We start from the raw sequence: 21,336 nt of genomic DNA on the forward strand, positions 1-21,336 counted from the left end.
GAGTTCTTATCTGGTTACTAGTAACATTATGTCTTGCCCGAATAAGATTTCTTTTGTTCTGTGTTCCTGAGCAAAGTTACAAGCCAAAAACTGCAAGAGCAGATCTCATATTTCACTTTCCCCCTCCTTCCCTCCTTCTTTGATGCCAGAGTTAAGCAGAGAGAAAAAAAGTTTTAAAATGATCAACCCCCCCCTCTTCCTTTTTCCGTCTCTCTCTTCCAAAGATAAAAGAAAAAAAACCATAGCAAGCCAGTAACGAAGATGGCTGAACAATTTTTTTTAAAAAAAAAACTGCACAGGGATCTCGGCCCCTTTTGAATTTCTCTCACATCATTCTTTCAACAAAATAGTTTTCTCTTCACATTCTCATGCAAACATGTTTTACTTAGTCCACAATAACAACAACAACAACAAAATCTGCAATTTACTGTTTCTTCCAAGGCCTGGGGTGGGGTGGGACACACACACACACACACACACACACACACACACACACACACACACACACACAGAGGCATTTGCACATTCAGCATACTCACACATTCACTTCCATTCAAACTGCTTGCATAAACAATTTCATATACAGATATTTCATTTCATGCTTTTTCCAGGCAAACCATTTATTTTTAAATAAGGTCTTTTTGTTTGTTGTTATCAGAGGGTTTTCTCCCTCTCTCAAGTTTTGGAAACAACACAAAGCAACACTGATATACACACATACACAAATACCATTAAGACAACATTTCCAGACCTGTTGCTTGTCATCCGAGAAGTGAGAAAAATCAAGATGTGATTTTTGAGGGCTCTTAACCACCTCTTACCTTTCTCACCATTCCAAGTCCAAGCTTAATGTTCTGGATGGCCAAATACTTAAGAAACATCAATTTGGGGTTTGAGGCCAAAGCATGCCTCTCTTTTTAACTTTTCTCTAAAAAGGGAGGGGAACATTTATGGTTGCTTCCAATTTTTCCCAGCAAATTCAAATAACTGGGGAAGGACCAAAAGGAACGTTGAATTTGGGGCCCTTTGCCAGTGAGAAGGGGAGGGGAAAACTGCAGAGAGCAGCCTTCTCTCTTCATGTTTCCAAGGACAGTAGATGGCGCCAGTGTCTAACAGAAAGGAATTGAATGTATATCCAAACAGCCAGATTAGGGGGGGGGACTTGCATTCAGTTGTTCTTTCAAGTTTTCTTCCATGGCTGAAGTTGTTAAAAAAATAAGCTAGCCAAACGGAGGTGTACAAAATTTTGTAACATTGCTTTTTTGAAGATTATATTTACTGCCACAATTTCAGTGCTTTCCAATGGGCTAACACACAGCCTATTAGAAACATGGCCCCTCCTCTTCCCTTAAACACCAGTTCATTTGCTCAGTGCAAATGGATGACTCCCTAGAGATTTCTCGATAACTTTTCTTCAATATTGGGGCTGGCCATGCCCTCTCTTATGTGGGGGTTCCTTACAGGGGGTTTCCTTAACAGTCATTCATCTCTATCACATTGCAGGCAACTAACCTGCCTTTCAGGCATTTCACACACACACACACACACATACACACACACACACACACACACACACACACACACACACACACACACACACACTACATCCCCCAATCTCCTCATTCCAGAATGCTTGTTTCAACTTACCAAATTCCTCCTGTGTTCTTGTCTCCTCCTATCCTCACTGGGACAAGATAGAAGCCTCATTAAACATTCAGGGTTCAGACAAACTCAGGTCTGCTGGCAGCTGGCCAGTTCAAAAGTCATCAGACACAAAGGGTCTGAGAGCTCTCTTGACTTTATACTAACCTATACCAGTTTTCCTGGATGTCATGCCTGAAGGCTGCTGAGTCACAACAGGACTTACAGGGAGTTTCAATGAGAAACTGCCTTGAAGAAACACAGCCTTCCATGTCCCTGTTCGGGTGCCAGAAATGTAAGCTCCCTGGCCCTTACTTAAATTTGAGATACCATTAAAAGTCTAATCAGGCAACTCAAACAGAGGCTTCTTGAAGAAACAGTGCTTTAATTGATCAAATAAAACAGCTGGGTGGCAAACAATCTGGAATGCTGGCAGAGTTATGTCCAGAAGTGCCACATCTCAGAAAGTTAGTAGCATGGCTTTATAAACTGAGCCAATGAAAATCAAACATCAGAGCCATTACATCATAAGACATCAATCATTCATGTACACTCCCTTATTCCTAGTCAGTGCTTTTTTTCTTTCTTCCCATGCACCTCATATTTTCTTTCCCCCTCTCTTTTTTCTTCTCTTGATTTCCTATTTTTGTTTTTCTTTGCATTTTATATATATTGATAAAATAATAAAAGTCAAGTGGGGAAAAAAAGAAAAATAATAAAAAAGAGTACGGTAGGTGCAAAGGAATAAAGCAAGTCCCTTTAAGGATTAAATTCACTGAGAGAATTTAATCTTGGAAAAAATATAGCATATTTCTTATTCTCATGCTGTAGCTTTTACTTAGAATATATGATTGGCTCAAGAGATGGTCTGTACTGCCATCTGTATATATTGCAATTGCTTGCAGCTGGGAAACAGAATGGTTTTATGGTTATCACCAGTGCAGACTGCAGACATTTGCAATAATTTGGCTCTAATCTGTTGGATGAAGATTTATTGGCCAAGAATTTTAAATCTGAATATATTTCACCTTCTATCACCTTTGCTGCTCAAAGCCTTTCATGAACTGTATGCCATTTTGGATTGTGGTTTTTCATATTTGTTAAAAAAAATTCAGAAGCCATTGATAGTGATATATGCATGTCTACAGAGTAAAAATGCCTTGTGCTTACTGAACTGAAAAAAGCTACCTTAAATCTCACGCAGTTTATTGCCAGGTTTTGGTGGATTTGGGGCAGCCTTTCTTGAGCTGGTGTCCTCATGTAGCATTAGAATTATTCTGTTCACATGTTCCAATCAGCTTTCTGCTTCAGTGACTCTCCAATCTAATTCTAGATTATTTTGCTGTAGTTTGATTTCATCTGAAGAATCTGTCTCAGTTATCTTAACAAACAGTGGACAATTGGAGTGCAACCTTCTGGATATCTTGGTTATTTTGGCAATATGGATTATTCTGATTCTGTGGAGTCTTCAGTGTTCTCTGAGCTTCGTTGCTTGCAGATGTTTTATCCCTGTGATTAGTCTCCGCTTGCTTTAGAACTAAAGATTAAACGAGCTGAGATGGAAGATGTGTGAAGGAAATCCACAAATATTTTATATGGGTCCTTTATTGTTTGATTGTTTAAACAAGTTTTAATAGCCATAGCAACCTTATTCTTGAATTAATATACAGTAGTTAGCAGAGGAATGTTACATACTATATGTTGCTTCCAGTACCTTTATTGAATTGTAAATTAGTTTGTGAGGTATAACTACATTGAATAAATCTTCATCTAGATAAATCTTGTAAATTTGTCTTTTTCTGCAGAATGCTGTCACCTCCACATTTTTTTACTTTATAATATCTGAGCTGTTGCCCTAGGTTAACTCATTGCTGTATAAACAGTGTTTCTTTTTATTTCCGTATAAATATTCCTCCAATACATGAAGTATTAAAACATCATATATTAAATAATGAATGCTAAAAAGACAAATGTTAAATTTAGACTAGATCTAATCATGTACAGGTAGTTCTCAACTTACAACCATAATTGAGCCTGGAATTATGGTTGTACGTTATCCTGGTTGTTAAGTGGGTCACCATGTGACTGCCCGATTTCACAGCCATTTTTGTGTTGGTTGTTAAGTGAATGTGGCAGTACTTAAGAGAATACACTATCTACAGTGGGCATTTTTTTCTGGAACCAGAAGGAAACACCTGTTTCATGTGACTGCAAATATCTGCGAATGTGGGCCTATTGTTGAGTGTCCAGAATGCAATCATGGGACCGTTGGGTGGGGGGGAAGGGGAGCCAACAGAACTTCAAATCTGGGTCATAAGTAGTCCTGAGGAGGTCCATCATAACTTCAAACTGTTGCTAAGCAACTGGTCGTAAAGTGAGGACTACCTGTACAATTTCCAAATAATCAGAAAGTACTAATTCCACTACATGCTGCTTTGGTGAGACTACATCTTGATTACTGTATGTCCAATTCTAGGCATCATATTTTAAGAAGTGTTCAGAGAATGGCAGTGAGGATGATCATTGAACTAAAAAAATTAAGTCTTTTGAGGACAGATTAAAGTGTTTTGAAAAGTTTAGTGTTTAGAAAAGAAGACGGAATATACAAGCACTCCTCAAATACTTGAATGTCCTGTACTTCAGGACAAAGAATAACATTACAGACAGTTTGTATTGCAGTTGAATATTTGGAAACCTTCCAAACAGTAAGAGTAGTGATAGTGGAACCAGTTATCAGGGTGATGGTGAGTTCACTTTAGCTGGATATAGATATTAAGGGGAAAGGCTTGGCAACGATCTGTCTTACATGCTTTAATCCGAATTCCCACTTTTAGCACTTTCCTGTATTTAAAAGGTCACATTCAGTGTATTGTTTCTTTGAGATGGAATCTTATGGGAAAAAGCTGACTACACTAACATTCAAGTAATTTCAATTAATTAATTTGATAATTTATGTGTTACAATATAGCAATTAAATTCAGTTCAGGTGAAAAAGATAATTTAAAAAGGCATTTTTCAAAATCGTTATAATTATTTTTAACATGTTTGGGGAAAAAATATTCTTACATTTTTGTAAATTCCTTAAGATTGTATTTACATTCATGTACCCTGAAGTATATTTATGTAGTATTTATATTGCTGTTTTAAAGTTTAAATATTTCCATTTTTTCATAGAATATTTTAAGTGGGACAACTACTTGAAAGAAACTGGGTCTGTAGCTGCTCCTTCACAGTGTTTCAGACAGGTGATAATTTAAAATATTAAGAGCCACTTCTAAAATTAATGTGTTTGTTAACTGTTGAACTGCTTTACTTATAAGTGTAGCATTTAATGTAGTGTGCACTTAATGTGGTACATGGTGTATTCGTGTTAGTAAGAATTATTAATATAAGAAGCATTACTGTTGGACTTACAGTCTCTTCATGTGGTTGGAAATAACAATCACCATTTTTGATATCTCTAATCAAAACACAAAGTACTACTAAATGCTTGTTGCACAGAGAAGAATATCATGAAATTTAGATTGCATGTGTTGATTTGTTATTGAAATGTAAAAGGATGCATTTGTATAATATCAAACTGGTACATGTAGAAAACATGCTCATTAAATTCCACATACTGCTCTATCTATATATATTACTATTTAGAAAACTAAGTCAATAGATTGTTAAACTATACTGCAACCCTTTTGTTATCTTTCCTTTTGTAGTCTAAGATTCCCCCTAGCAATGATTTCAAAGTGGGTATGAAGTTGGAAGCTCATGACCCCCGGAATGTTACCTCTGTGTGTATAGCTACAGTTATTGGAATCTCAGGTACTAGATTAAGGCTGCGTCTTGATGGAAGTGATAACAAAAATGATTTCTGGAGGCTAGTGGATTCCTCTGATATACAGCAAATTGGAACGTGTGAAAAGAAAGGAGGAATGCTTCAGCCTCCTTTGGGTAAGGAAACATAATTCAACAGTTTGATTTACAGGGATCATTTTTGGAAATAGCAAACAATGAAATAGTCATAAATCAAGAGGAAAAAGAATGGATATAAGATTGTATTTGGAGTGCTTTGCACTGGTCATGGGTCAACCATGCTTTGCTTCCATTCCATCTCCACTTTGCTTTTTGTCTTAAATCATATCCATTATGTATTTATTGTCACATTAGGGTTCCAGATGAATGCATCCTCTTGGCCAATGTTCCTCCTAAGAACCCTAAATGGAGCTGAAATGGCACCTGCTACATTCTTTAAGAAGGTAAGAAGCTTGGTTGTTGAGAGGTCCCCGGTGTTCTGTTGTCTACTGTAGCATAGAAAGCCCAAATTGTGATTCCAACCATTGGCAAGTGCCATATAAACTATAAAGGAAACTTGACTTACGTTACATGAAAAAAATTCAAGATAAAATTTCATTTGTGGTGCTGAGTTTATGTATGTCATTTGAGAGGCATTTTACAAATCAGAAGTAACATATTAAATTGTCAGAGCCCCTCAATTATAATTGCCTTTAACCCTTCCCTTTTTTCCCTTTCTTGTTTTTGCCTATGTATTTTCGGGGCTTGCCATACTATTGGGGGGAGGGTGCTTGCAGGGGAATTGTTGTTTGCTCTGGTCTGTACAAGATGCCCTCCCTCTGGGCGAGAGGAATGCAACCTGAAAACATCTGCCTTATCTCCAGACAACGGAGCCTGGACATTGGGAAACAAAATCAAGAGAGACCTTGAGAAGCCCACTGAATCTCCAGCTTCTCATAACATGGTGGCACCTGTGGATTGGCTGGATTTCAATAGATGGTTGGACACTGGGGGGAGAAGTTGTGAATTGCCTTTTTGATGTAATCCTTTTCACGCCAAATCTCAGACCTTGCTTTGCTCTCTTGCCATCACTAACGCTCAATAAAAAGTTCCTTTTGAGACAATGCCTGTTTCAAGAGTTCTGCTTTCTTGGGAGATCTAGTTGAGGCAGATCCTTACATAAACATGTGGGAAATATGCCTGATAATTTCTCTTTATGTTTTAACTAGAGAAATTTGTCAGTTCCTATGTAAAATCCAACTTATTAAAATATAGAGTGAGAGTGAAAAAACATCAAAGATTGGTTTGAACATATATATATAATTTATACTTTAGTTGCTTTTTAAAATATTAAATACGTGTTCATTGTACATACAGTTCTTTCTAGAAATATTTTTCTTAGTAAATTCATTGCAAATGAGTAAGAAATGGTTTCCAAACTGCTTTTCAGTAGTTTATTAATTTTAAATATATAATTGATTTCTTATATAGTCAATTTGTATCTTGTTCCAAAGTCAAGGATAGTCAGTCAGACTGAATAAAATATTGCTGTATTAATGAGATTTTTTTATCTTTTATATAAGAAGCAAAACAAATCTTGTAAGTGGAAGGAGTGTTTTGGGCCAAGGAATGGCAAATGGAACAATAGTCGATGTAAGCTTTCAGATTTCTGGGAACTAAGGTATTGGGACTGCTCAGTATTCTCACATTATCCAGAGAAACAATGCACCAAAGGTACTGAGTATAACTAGGCTAGAGGGTAGAAGAAATAAAAGGTCAAATGGGTAGTTAACAGAAATGCATGAATTAAGGTACAAATTGGCACCATGTCCATATTATCAAATAATGCTTTAAAATTATCAATAGTAAAACTAATGGTATCAACGTTGTCAATGTTATATATGTTACCTTCAGTGTGTAAAATTAGGCATCTATAGATGCCTAATTAGGAAATCTATAGATGCCAAAATAGGACATAAATGTATGAAATGCTTAATATTTCACACATTTCCTAGGCATCGTATGCAATGCCAAAAGCAAAACTGGCAAAGTATAAAATACTCCTGCTAAAAATACCATTCTAGCCTTCCTTGTTGCAATATGTAGTTTAATACTTGTCTTTTTCTCTTGTTTATTTTCAGTAAGAAAGTCCTGTACTTTATTTTGCGTTTCTTCTTTCATTTTCATTTACATATTTTTAATATAAAGAGCTAGCCAAGGGTTTGTTAACTGTAACCGTAACCCTTTTCATGATTCTCTTTTCATACTTTATATAAATAGCTCTTGTCAGTCTGCATATTGCCTAGGCGTTATATACAATGCCTAGGGAAGGGGTAGGCAACCTTGGCTCTTTTATGACTCGTGGACTTCAACTCCCAGAATCCCTGAGCTAGCTATGCTAGGGAAAGTACAGTGCATTCAGAAAGTATTCAGACCTCCTTCACTTTTGTCAATTTTGTTATGCAGCAGCCTGATTCTGCAGTTGTTGAAATTCATTTTTTTCTCATTAATCTACACTCAGTACCCCATAATGACAAAGTGAAAAAAGAATTTTAGAAATGTCTGTAAATTTATTAAAAAGAAAAGACTGAAATATCACACTAGCATAAGTATTCAGACCCTTTGCAACAACACTTGAAATTTAGCTGCGGTGTCTCCCATTTCCCATAACAGACCTGAAAATGTCTGTTCACCAATGGCCATCATCCAACCTGACTGAGCTTGAGAGGATTTGCAAAGAAGAATGGCAGAAAACTCCCCAATCCAGTTGTGTACAGCTTGTCAGGTCATACCCAAAAGGCTGTAATTGCTGCCAAAGGTGCTTCAACGAAGTACTGAGTGAAGAGTCTGAATACTTATGCCAGTGTGATATTTCACTTTTTTCTTTTTAATAAATTTACAGACATTTTTAAAATTCTGTTTTCACTTTGTCATGGGTTACTGAGTGTAGATTAATAAGAAAAAAAAATTTCAACAACTGTAAAATCAGGCTACTTTCTGAATGCACTGTATATAGCATATTAAAATAACAGACATTTCATACTTTGCCTAAAAGCATAGCATATTCTATCGATTTCCTAGACATTCTATACACTGCTAGCTTTTCACACATTGCTGGTAACATATATACAGTACTTATCTTTATATATAAAAAAGAAACTGTTGATTTAGAAATTAGGTAGATATAATCTTATTAACTTAAAATAAGTTAATAGAAAATATTAGTTTCTCTTTGCTGAACTTGCAACTTAACCAAAAATATTAAGAAAGAACAAAAATCCTGGTAGTCATTTATCACTTGAACAACTATTAAACTCACATTATTTAGGTATGAGTGACTTTCTTACCTCCTGCTAATTTAAAAACACAATGTTTTGTATCATTTTAGAGATTGTAAATGACCTATTCATATTTCTGACATTGATAGATATGACATTGAAAACTTTTGCTTTTCTAATAACTTTTTCATTAATAAGATAATAGAACATTGTTTGGTATGACTCTTTAATAATATCTTTTTGTATTATAATCTTTATTACATTCTCAAAAATGTAAAAATGTTCATAGTTTTTTTATGCTCTTGTGAAACCTTCATGTAAAAAACCTCAGTGCATATAATTTTCTGGCATTGAGAAAAGAATACTTAAGAAATTGATAACGGTGGAAAAATTAATAATACTTTGTTTCCAAACCAGTTTATGTTTTGGAGCATAAATAAGAAATGTGGAACAATTTGGTTAAAAGGTTCATATACATATATTTGCTTGTTTTCTCTTATTTCGATAGGAACCTCCAAAGCCTTCTCAAAACTTTTTAAAAATTGGAATGAAGCTAGAAGCAATAGACAGAAAAAATCCTTATTTAATATGTCCTGCAACCATTGGGGATGTCAGAGGAGATGAAGTTTTTATAACCTTTGATGGTTGGCGTGGAGCATTTGATTATTGGTGTAAATATGATTCTCGAGATATTTTTCCAGTTGGATGGTGTGATTTAACAGGGGATGCACTACAACCACCAGGAAATAGTGGTAAGAATCTTTATGTGTTAAAATTGTGTTTAACAAAATTGTTTAAGCTTTAAAGTTCCATCTTTATCGTATATATTCTGAAATTCTAAATACCATAAAATGCAACAAAAAGGTATTTCTCTGGTTTGATTTTAAAATAATTTAACCTTCACTTTCGGTGGGGCTTACTATACAATATGCAGTTTTATATTGTAAGAATGTCTATATTGGTTTAAGTATGCCAGGGATCCATATACATTAATAAATCATAATTTCATTTTTAAAGAAATGACAACTACTGAGCTTACCTACTGCCATTCCCTTTCCTCCTCTTTTATGTATGTATGGGTGGGGGGGATTCCAGTTTGTCCAATTTGTCAATTAACTATATGCAAATGAAATAAGTTGAGCTGCTCGACCATGTATTTATTTGGAATATTTTTTCATGCTACTGAGTACATTATATAAGCACTTTCAAAAGTAAGGGCAATAAAATCAATTGAAGTCAGGCACACATTCTTAAACACATATTGTAGACAGTTTAGTAGCCAACATTATTAAAACTTCAAGAAACGGATTAAATGGAGCTATTTGTAAGGCAGATTCAATGGGGTCTGTTATTTTCCTATCTTCTGTATCCAGATGGAATGTTAAATGACAATAGAAGTAGATAGCTTATGCTGATTATATTGAATAATCTTAATATGGATCTTAAAGTTGATACATAAAAATAATATTCCAATATCTGTAGAATTTTTTTAGTTGTAGGCTCATATAAATAGCTTGTGGTCATGTAAGATATGGGTATAATAATAATGATGATAATAGTTGGAAGGGACCTTGGAGGTTATCTAGTCCAACCCCCTGCTAAGGCAGGAAACCCTATACTATTTCAGACAAGGCTGCCCAGTCTCTAATGAAAAACTTCCAGTGTTGGAGCACTCATAGCTTCTGGAGGCAGGTTGTTCTATTGATTAGTTCTAGGTTGCTTCTCTCTTTGATTAGTTTCCATCCGTTGCTTCTTGTCCTCCCTTCAGGGGCTTTGGATAATAGCTTGACTCCCTCTTCTTTGTGGCAGCCCCTGAGATATTGGGACACTGCTGTCATGTCCCCCCTCATCCTTCTCTTCATTAAACTAGACATACCCAATTCCAGCAACTGTTCCTTATATGTTTTAGCCTCCAGTCCCCTAATCATCTTTGTTGTTCTCTGTACTCTTTCTAGAGTCTCATTGTGGTGACCAAAACTGGATGCAGTATTCCAAGTGTGGTGTTACCAAGGCATTGTAAAGTGGTATTAACACTTCACGTGATCTTGATTCTATCCTTCTGTTACTGCAGCCTAGCACTGTGTTGACTTTTTTGACAGCTGCAGCACACTGCTGGCTCATATTTAAGTGATTCTCCACTAGGACTCCAAGATCCCTCTCACAGCTATTGAGCAAGGTACCACCTAGACTATACCTGTGCATTTGGTTTTTCTTGCCTAAATGTAGAATCTTACCTTTTTCACCATTGAATTTCATTTTATTAGATAGCGCCCAATGTTCAAGTCTGTCAAGATCCTTCTGTATCTTAAGCCTATCTTCTGGAGTGTTGGCTATTCCTGCCAGCTTACTGTCGTCTGCAAATTTGTTGAGTTCCCCATCTATCCCCTCATCCAAATCATTGATGAAGATGTTAAAGAGCACTGGGCTCAGAACAGAGCCCTGGGCCCACTACACACTTTCCTCTATGTAGATGCAGTTCCATTGAGGACCACATGCTGAGTTCAGCCGGTCAACCAGCTACGAATCCATCTGGTGGTGATGCTGTCTAACCTACATTTTTCTATCTTATCAAGTAGTAGGTTGTGGTCTACTTTATCAAATGTCTTACTGAAGTCCAAGTAAATTATGTCCACAGCATTCCTCTGGTCCACTAATTTTGTCACCTGGTCAAAGAATGCAATAAGATTTGTCTGGCATGATCTGTTTTTGACAAACTCATGTTGACTTTTAGTGATGACTTTGTTTGCCTCTAGGTTTTTGCTGATTTGTTACATGATTATCTTTTCCAAGATCTTCGCAGGTATGGAGGTCAAGCTGATAGGTCTCTAGTTTCCTGGATCCATTTTTCCCCTTTTTTGAAGATGGGAACTACATCAGCTCTTTTCCAGTCCACTGGTAGTTCCCCAGTGCTCCAGGATCTTTGAAAGATATAGTTCAGTGGTTCTGAGATCACATCTGTCATTTCCGTCAGAACTTTGGGGTGTAGTCCATCTGGTCCTGGTGATTTGAAGTCATCTAGGGTGGACAGATGCTCACTTACCATTTTCTTGCCTATCTTAACTTTTGTTTCTAATCTATTTTTACGGTACTGTTTTTGATAGGTTGGACTGTTTTTCCCCTTTGTGTAAATACGGATGTAAAAAATGAGTTGACTAGTTCTGCTTTCTCCCTGTTGCTTGTCACCTTCTTGCCACTTTCTCCCACTAATGGACCAATCATTTCCTTAACTTTTGTCTTGTTTTTTATATGTTGAAAGAAGCTTTTTTGTTATTTTTTACTTTTGTTGCAAGCCTTAGTTCATTTTGAGCCTCAGCTTTCCTCACTCCATCTTTGCAAGCTTGGGCTATTTGCTGATATTCTACCTTAGTTATGTGCCCCTCTTTCCACTTTTTATACTTCTCTTTTTTTGTCTTTCAATTTATCAGAGAGTTCTTTATGCAGCCATGCTGGTTTCTTTTGAGAGCTCTTATTTTTCTTCTTCCTTGGTATTATGTTAGACTGGGCTTTTATAATCTCTCTAAGTTCGTTGAAATTTGCTCTCTTAAAGTCCAAGACTCTAATTTGACTTGTTCTATTGCTTATGCTTGCATAATGTTGAATTCCAATATTGCATGGTCACTCTCCCCCAATGTTTCTGTGGTTTTAACACCTATTGTTTCATCTCTTTTAGTGAGAATTAAATCCAATATGGCTGATCCCCTAGTTCCCTTCTCTACTTTTGGGGAGACAATGTTGTCTGCTAGATTTGTCAGGAATCTGTTTGATCTTCCATTTGGTGCAGAGTTTCTCTCCCAGTTGATGTCAGGGTAATTAAAGTCCCCCCATTACTATTGTGATGTGCTTCCTATGTACCTTAGTTAGCTGACTAGCAAAAAGTTCATCTGTTACTTCTTCTGTTTGGTTGGGCGGCCTATAGTATACACCTATGGCAATGTCATTTCCCCCCTTTTTATATTGACCCAAATGCATTCAAGACAGTTTTCATCATCATTGTGTTCTATTTCTGTAGAGATGTAGTTATTTCTTATATAGAGAGCAACTCCACCTTCTCTTTTATTTGGTCTGTTTCTTTTAAATAATTTGAATCCCTCTAGCTGTGTCTTCCATTTGTGGGTTTCATCCCACCAAGTTTCTGTAATGGCAACAGTATCATAACTGCCCTCATTTACCTGAATTTCTAATTCACCATGTTTGTTGCTTATGCTCTGTCAGTTGGTGTATAGATTTGATATTGGTGTATGATACTTGATATTCTTCAAGATATACATCTAGCTAGTTGAATTAATGAAGAACAATTTAAAAAGTCACATCAGAACATTAAAATACAGAACCACTAAACGCCATTTAAAAGGCAAAATTTCTTGATATTATGTATTAATTTAAAGAATTATTATTGTGCTATTGAAAATCTGTACTCCTGTGTACCAGTTTAGTGTTTTTGGGAAGCTGCATTAATACCCTTAGTAATTTCAAGCAATTTCAATTTAAATCTTTTTTTATTTAACTTGTTCTTTAGAACTGTTGATAATACATAAGCAGAGATTGCTGCATATCTAGTAGATAATGCACAAATGACCTGATTAAATGGTGTCTTAATTGTTTGGTAGCACAGCAGGCAACCAATGTTTTGTTTGCATTGTGGAATTAAAAGGGCCATTGTGATGTAAAGAAATGCCCTAAAAAGAACAAAAATGTTTTCTAGCCTTCCCTTTCTGCACACACTGTATTAATTTCAAAGAGATATATCATTTTCTCTTTGTAATACATTGGTTTTTAAAAACACATTCTTTTAAAGTAATCAGATTGTTTTAGGATATTTAGCTCCTTCCTTTGAGAAAAAATTGTCTGCGGACATAGATGGGTAGCTGAATTTTTCTGCATGTCTTTTCACTGCTTTCTAAATTTCTGACCCCCTCATTTGCTCTTCTCCTAGAGGCAGAGTGAAGAAAGTAGAAGCAGGGGACTCATGGTCACTGTTAACAGAGACCATAGACAATATGTAAATTGCTTTAACAGTTTCCATTCCACTCTGGTCCCCTTCTCTTAAATCAACAAATGCAAATAATTTTCCCCTGATTTGCCACAGCAACATTTCAGACCTTTGTGCCTTTTCCTCCCTCAGGTCTTATAAAAAAAAAAGTTCCTGCTAGTTTAGTTCTGAATCTCTTTAGTGGCTAATATACTCAGTGGGTTAGGACGCTGAGCTTGTCGATCGGAAGGTCGGCAGTTTGGCGGGTCGAATCCCGAGTGCCGTGTAGCAGAGTGAGCGCCTGTTACTCGTCCCAGCTTCTGCCAACCTAGCAGTTCGAAAGCACGTAAAAATGCAAATAGAAAAATAGGGACCACTGCGGTGGGAAGGTAACAGCGTTCCGTGCGCCTTTGGCGTCTAGTCATGCCGGCCACATGACCACGGAGACGTCCTCGGACAAGCGCTGGCTCTTCGGCTTTGAAACGGAGATGAGTCGGAAACGACTAGCATGCATGTGCGGGGGAACCTTTACCTTTACCTTTATATATAGGTATTTTAAAAAAGAAAATAATATTTATTTCCTTTTTAAATACCTATACATATTAGGAGAAAGAAATAATATTTATATGGCATTTTAGGAGACTTAATTTATTATTTCTGTACTTTAGCAACAGCAGCCACCCCAGAAGGGAAAACAAATGCAAATATGTGCGTGTAAAAGTTTGAAACATGTTTTTCTATACCTTTGACACTGAAAATTGTTTCCTTTGTATTTTGAAATTTGTTGGTCTAACAGCTTTTGACATTTTAGAATAATCCAGCTAAAACAGTAACCCACACATCTTCATACTATATAACTTTTAACAATTGGCATTCATTTACCAGACATGTTATAAAGAAATTGGTCTTACAGTATTTTAAACAAATTTATTGCTTTGTTGCTGAGATACATTTGTGTGCATCCGTCTAGTGTAATAATTTCTTATATGTTTGCTGTATTGATTTTTCTGGTATGATAACCACTTTTAAAACTGATAGAACCAGTGGTGGGATTCAGCCAGTTCGCACCACTTCGGCAGAACCAGTAGCTAATTTTTTGTTGCCCAGGCCCAGAATGAACTTCCGGAAGTGGCATCCACACAGAGAACTGGTTGTTCACATATTTGAATCCCACCACTGGATAGAACTATTAAGGGTTATGTTTATTCATTTTGCTTATTCTGTACTTCTTGACCCCCTGCATGTTTTGTGTTTACAATAATGTCTGTACTTATTTTATAAATACTGCAGATTATCAAGCAAAGTAGACTATTATGATTTATTATTAATCATTTTTTTAATTTGTCAAAACTAATGTCAGATTATATAAGGTGATTATAAGTTCTGCTTGAGTGAACTTTATAGATCCCATCTTAATCCTGCATTCCAATACAAAGTATTTCTTTTGTCTTTCTTTTAAATAAAAAGACAAAACATATCAATCAGCAACTTAAGTGTAAAATGCATGCTGGTAATTAAGTAATAGATGTGTAGGAATAAAAAAATGTATTTAGAAATGCATAATCTTGTCATTGCTTGTTATTTATATGTATTTAATTCTTAAAGTGCCTGCTTACCCCATTGCATCACTTTCTGACAAAATAAATTGCTAATGTGACACTTTCTTCCAAACAGGAAATATTGTGGACCTGGAAAAGCTAAAACTGCCCCCCTTCATCCACAGTTTCTCTTGATCCAGTCAAGTTCATTTCACTTAGTTTAAGTAAAAAGCTGAAAAGCTTAACCACTGATTACATCTTTAAAGTAATGTGTAGTTTGGCCTTACATTCTCCTGTAATCCAGTTATATCCCAGCTCAAGTTCCCAGGGCTGGGAGGTGGGAAAAGAACGAGGCCTGTAGTTGTGCCTCCAGAAAGTTTTATGTACAGAAATAAGATTTTCTTAGCATAGAAACAAAGGTGCACTAGCGGATTTCTGACCATTACTGGATAAGGAAGCAGGCCTTCCTTAACTTGAAGAAAAGTTAGTCTAAAATTAATTCATGGTTGATTGTAAACCTCTTTTAAAGTATAACTGAATTTTTAAAAATATTTGAGGATCCCGCTGGTAGGATATTACTTTAACAATTCCATAAAGATGGTCCATGTGTCTTTCCACAGTTTCTAGCACAAAGAATAATACCAAAGCACAGACCTCTCCTTCCAAAGGAACTCGGAGCTCAATGCAGTCTCCACCGAAATCAGCTTCACCTGTTCCAACTGCCAAAGACAGGAAACTCGCTCGGGCAAAACCACTGGCTCCATCCACCGTCCTTAGGAAAGTCCAGTCTCCTAAAAATATTCCAGTGGTCAAAAACATTTCTCACAAAGAAAATCTCAAAAAAAGGAAAAGGGACTTAAAACCAGGAAGAAAAGTTAGTATACATTTTTTTATCATAGGTGTGATAGTCTGATTTGTTGATTAATAACTTGCATTCTCCTGCCCCATGTGTGAAAGTTTCTTTACTGAATCCACTTTTCCTAGAGTTGTTTATTGTTTTTGAAAGCTGTTTTCAAAGTGTTCTATTGCTGTCCAAATGCAAATTAAGATTTGTAAAATTTACAGATTTTATTATTTTAATGTGTTAAAACATATTTACTTGGTCTTAAATTTCCAGAGTTTAAAATCTGTTTTCCTGAGCTAATATTTTTTCTTAATCTGAAAGTGACTGCCAAAAAAAAGTCTTCACATTTTCTTTGTCTCATTTCTTTAATGCAGATAAGTTAAACTTGATAAATTTTATACTACATTTCCCTTCCTCCCCATGTATGTGATCACTCACTCACTCACTCACTCACTCACACAATCTTTTAACTTAGTAGAACTTCCTTCCAGTGGGAGGTATTTAAAGAAAATGGGAATAGAATAGTAGTCCCATAGATCAGCATGTTTCTGTAAATGGTCAAAAGGACATTTACTATACTTATACACTCTAGTTTTAAAAACGTGCTGAGGCAGATATTTATAACAGTTGACTAAATCTGCCAAAAATGTTTATTTCAATATAGGAGTGGTTGTCATTTTATGTGAAGGCCTGGCTTCTGAAAGCTCTCATCTGGTTGCTAGTTCTAGCTGAGATCATGTTTCTGCCTCTTCTGGAGAACCTCAAATCAGGAATAAACTAAATCTAAAGCAACATATTTTTATGCTCGTTTGACTTAATTCACTATATCAGAATTTTATGTCAACTGATATTAATCTAAATATGATTTGACTATTTGCAAAAATATTTTTAATGTAATAAAATATATTATTTTTCAACAGAAAAAAAACATAGCAATGCAACCTCCCGCCTCTTCTTCTCCTATTTCTGCAAAAGTCGACAAGAGCAATCCTCCGATATACAGAGAGACACCTGATATCACTGGTACATCAGCAGCTGTTATTTCAACAGGTAAATTTATCTATTTTAAAAAAATCTCACGGGGACAAATTCTGATGATTCTCAATTTACTCTAAGGTAGTAAGGTGTTTTAGAGGAGCAAAAACAATTCTGAAAGTAGCTATGAGGCTTTGCACTAGGTACGTTTTGCCATTTTACATCAATTTAAAAATATATAGAATATGTGTTATCAAGTTTTTAAGCAATACTTTATGCAAGTGTCAGTGTATATTAAACATTGAATATAGTGTTAAATGGAATTCAGGTTGTGCATCTTCGGAAATCTGCTAGTTTCTTCTGTGGCATTATTTTCTGTTTCACTGAGGATCAGCAGATAGTACCTTAGATGAATAATGCTATTCCCCCCCCCGAACTTTCTTTATTTTACCTGTGAATTTTCTATATGTCTGATATCCTGATATTTTATTTTTTCACAACAATTTTCTTGTTTTCTAAATTTCTGTGCAACTACTAAGCGACTTTTCCACTTTTTCGTTTTACTCTCTTACATGTTTAGATGTTCCTTCCAACTTCTATAATCTTGCTTTCAAATGTCTCTTTTCTTTTTTATCCCCATTGTGTTTCCTGGCTATGTGTACTTTTATTATCCATGTCCCTGTATCATCTTTGCCAGTGCTTTTTTTGTAAAAGAAAAAGGTGCCGGAACTCACACGTCGTACAACCCACCTTGCCTATCCTACAAGGTTCCATCCAAAAAAAGGTGCCAGAACTTCGTTCTGAGCGTTCTATGACAAAAAAGCCCTGGTCTTTGCTAAACAACACTTTTATCTTTCTATTTTAATCTTTGCAGAGCAGAAAAAATAATTTCTTTCCTACTGCTAATCGTTGTTTGGCATCTTTGGTTCTGTTTTAGTCCAGCTGTTTAGTTGTTTTGCTTTAAATTGTAAACAACTTCTTTCAAGATTCTATGCTGTGAATGAATTCAATGTGATTTTGACAAAATATTTGCATATTCCCAGTAAGGTTTTGGAAGTAAAATCTTGGAGTGCTTTGTGGAGGGTGAGGGGACCAGATGTTTGATAAAGGAAAACAAAATAAAGACTGTTTACATTGGAAGGATTCTATTTTCTCTTTAATTCTGGGAAATGTAGCAAAAACAGGATTGAAAGTGCAATAAATAAATAAATAAAATATTTATTAATATTAATAAAAATTAAAAATAAATGTTCATGTACTGTACTTATTGTGGACATTGTAGTTCATTTGAATGTACTCTAAGTGAAATTTTGGGATTCCAGTTCCTTTTGGTGTTATAAGGCAAAGCAAGAATTACTTGGACGAAGGTTTGCAACATTGTACAAGAGGTAGCAACTAAAACCATCCCAAAGAAAAAGAAATGCAAGAAAACAAAATGGCTGTCTGAGGAAGCTTTGCAAATAGCTGAGGAAAGGAGGGAAGCGAAAGGCAAGGGAGAAAAAGAAAGATTCACCCAACTGAATGCAGAATTCCAGAGAATAGCTAGAAGAGATAAGAATGCCTTCTTAAATGAACAGTGCAAAGAAATAGAAGAAAACAATAGAATAGGGAGGACCAGAGATCTCTTCAAGAAAATTGGAGAGATGAAGGGAACGTTTCATGCAAAAATGGGCATGATAAAGGACCAAAATGGCAGGGACCTAACAGAGGCAGAAGAGATTAAGAAGAGGTGGCAAAATTACACAGAAGAACTATACAAGCACGAGCTTAACATCCCTGATAACCATGATGAGGTGGTCACTGACCTTGAGCCAGACATGGTAGAATGTGAAGTGAAGTGGGCCTTAGGAAAGCTGAGCAACAATAAAGCTTGTGGAGGTGACAGTATTCCAGCTGAGCTATTCAAAATCTTAAAAGGCCATGCAGTAAAAGTGCTACACTCAATTTGCCAGCAAATTTGGAAAACTCAACAGTGGCCACAGGATTGGAAAAGATCAGTATACATTCCAATTCCAAAGAAAGGCAGTGCCAAAGAATGTTCAAACTATCACACCATTGCACTCATTTCACATACTAGTAAAGTTATGCTTAAAATCCCACAAGTTAGACTCGAGCAGTATGTGGATTGAGAACTACCAGAAGTACAGGCAGGATTTTGAAGAGGCAGAGGAGCTAGAGATCAAATTGCCAACATACCCTGGATCATGGAGAAAGCTAGGGAGTTCCAGAAAAACCTCTACTTCTGCTTCATTGACTATGCTAAAGCCTTTGATTGTGTGGATCACAACAAACTGTGGCAAGTTTTTAAAGAGGTGGGAGTACCAGACCATCTCATTTGTCTCTTGAGAAACCTATATGTGGGTCAAGAAGCAACAGTGAGAACTGGACACGGAACCACTGATTGGTTTAAAATTGGGAAAGGAGTCCGGCAAGGCTGTATACTGTTGCCCTGCCTATTTAACTTATATGCAGAGTACATCATGAGAAAGGCAGGGCTAGATGAATCGAAAGTTGGAATTAAGATTGCCAGGAGAAATATCAACAACCTAAGATATGCAGATGATACCACTCTAATGGCAGAAAGTGAAGAGCAACTAAAGAGCCTCTTGTTACAGGTGAAGAAGGAGAGTGCAAAAGTTGGGTTGAAACTTAACATTAAGAAAACCAAGATCATGGCATCTGGCCCTCTCAATTCCTGGCAAATAGATGGGGAAGAAATGGAGGTAGTGACAGATTTTGTTTTCCTAGGCTCCAAGATCACCGCAAATGGGGACTGCAGCCAAAAAATTAAAAGACGCTCCTGGGGAGGAAAGCCATGGCAAATCTAGACAGCACACTAAAAAGCAGAGACATCACCCTGCCAACAAAAGTGCGTATAGTCAAGGCTATGGTCTTCCCAGTTGCAATGTATGGCTGTGAAAGTTGGACCATAAGAAAGGCTGAGCGCCAAAGAATAGAGGCCTTTGAACTATGGAGCTGGAGAAGACTCCTGCGAGTCCCTTGGACTGCAAGGCAATCAAACCGGTCAGTCCTAGAGGAGATCAACCCTGACTGTTCTTTAGAAGGCCAGATCCTGAAATTGAAATTGAAATACTTTGGCCACCTAATGAGAAGGAAGGACTCACTGGAGAAGAGCCTAATGTTGGGAAAGATCGAGGGCAAGAGAAGAAGGGGACGACAGAGAATGAGGTGGCTGGATGGAGTCACTGAAGCAATAGGTGTGAGCTTAAATGGACTTCAGAAGATGGTAGAGGACAGGAAGGCCTGGAGGAATGTTGTCCATGGGGTCACGATGGGTCGAAACGACTTTGCAGCTAACAACAACAACAAAGAATTACTTGGGTAAGAAAGATGGTAGACAAAGATGAGTTTTATTTGTTCATTTGTCAGAACCTAAATTTTATGCTACTGGGATGCCTTTAAGGTAGATAAAGATGTATTCTATATTGTGTTTTGTTCTGTTTTTTAGTTTGTGTCTATGTTAACAAGCATGGAAATTCTGGGCCTCATCTTGATAAAAAGAAAATTCAGCAACTTCCTGATCACTTTGGACCAGGTCCTGTGAATGTAGTACTTCAGCAGTCTGTCCAAGCTTGTGTCGATTGTGCCTATCAATCAAAAATTGTCTTTGGATTCCTCAAGGCTGGGCATCATGCAGGAGAGATTATTACTGGTACATTATTTTATTTTATTTATATTTAGACTTCAACTTTGTGCATAGATTGCATTTGTGAATAACAAATCAGCAACTCTGCTTTATCTTCTGTTAAGAATATCTATGGAGATTCTCACTCAAGATTATGGTTGTCCCACAGGTGCTTTTTTTAAGGCAACTTTCTTTATTTTTCCTTGAAGATGTTTCGTTTCTTATCCAATAAGCTTCTTGGATGAGAACTGAAGAAGCTTTTAAAATGAGAACTGAAACATCTTCAAGGAAAAACAGAGAAAGTCTAGTTGACTTTTGAAAAAACACCTTTGGGATTCTGCTAAGAATGAATATTTTCATTTCAATGATCCCTTTAGGTTTGTGAGTCTTGATTATTTAGCTAATTGTGCCCAATTTAATATTACATGAAGCTTTTTATTTCCAGTTGGCTTTGCCCTTTTGTACAAAGAGGTGAAAACAAATGAGTTTTTTTTCTCACTAGCATAATGTTGACATGCAGAATAATCCAGACTTCTGGCCTGTTAATTGTACGTGCGATACAATTAGTGATTCTTGTAAACTAACCACAATAAATCAATATTAAAAAAACAGTAGCAGACAGCAGAATCAATATTTTGAAAGCCAATAAAACTATATGC

At 36.3% G+C, this 21,336-nt stretch overlaps 1 protein-coding gene across 4 annotated transcripts in view; it reads left to right on the top strand.

Annotated features, from left to right (window-relative positions):
* Nucleotides 1-21,336, top strand: part of SCML2 (Scm polycomb group protein like 2) — a 65,186-nt gene that overhangs the window by 17,673 nt on the left and 26,177 nt on the right. For all 4 annotated transcript variants that reach the window (XR_014026237.1, XM_081326242.1, XM_081326243.1 and 1 more), the window contains exons 3-9: nt 4,816-4,886; nt 5,352-5,586; nt 5,803-5,891; nt 9,214-9,457; nt 15,833-16,086; nt 16,977-17,106; nt 20,501-20,704. Coding sequence is in view for 3 of the 4 variants with exons in the window: in XM_081326242.1 (XP_081182368.1) it covers nt 4,816-4,886; nt 5,352-5,586; nt 5,803-5,891; nt 9,214-9,457; nt 15,833-16,086; nt 16,977-17,106; nt 20,501-20,704 (1,227 nt within the window). In the remaining variant the exon portion in view is untranslated. The remainder of the gene's footprint in view (nt 1-4,815; nt 4,887-5,351; nt 5,587-5,802; nt 5,892-9,213; nt 9,458-15,832; nt 16,087-16,976; nt 17,107-20,500; nt 20,705-21,336) is intronic.

The sequence above is a fragment of the Vipera berus genome (genome assembly GCF_964194415.1).
Source record: "Vipera berus genome assembly, chromosome: 4".
NCBI classification, from domain to species: domain Eukaryota; kingdom Metazoa; phylum Chordata; class Lepidosauria; order Squamata; family Viperidae; genus Vipera; species Vipera berus.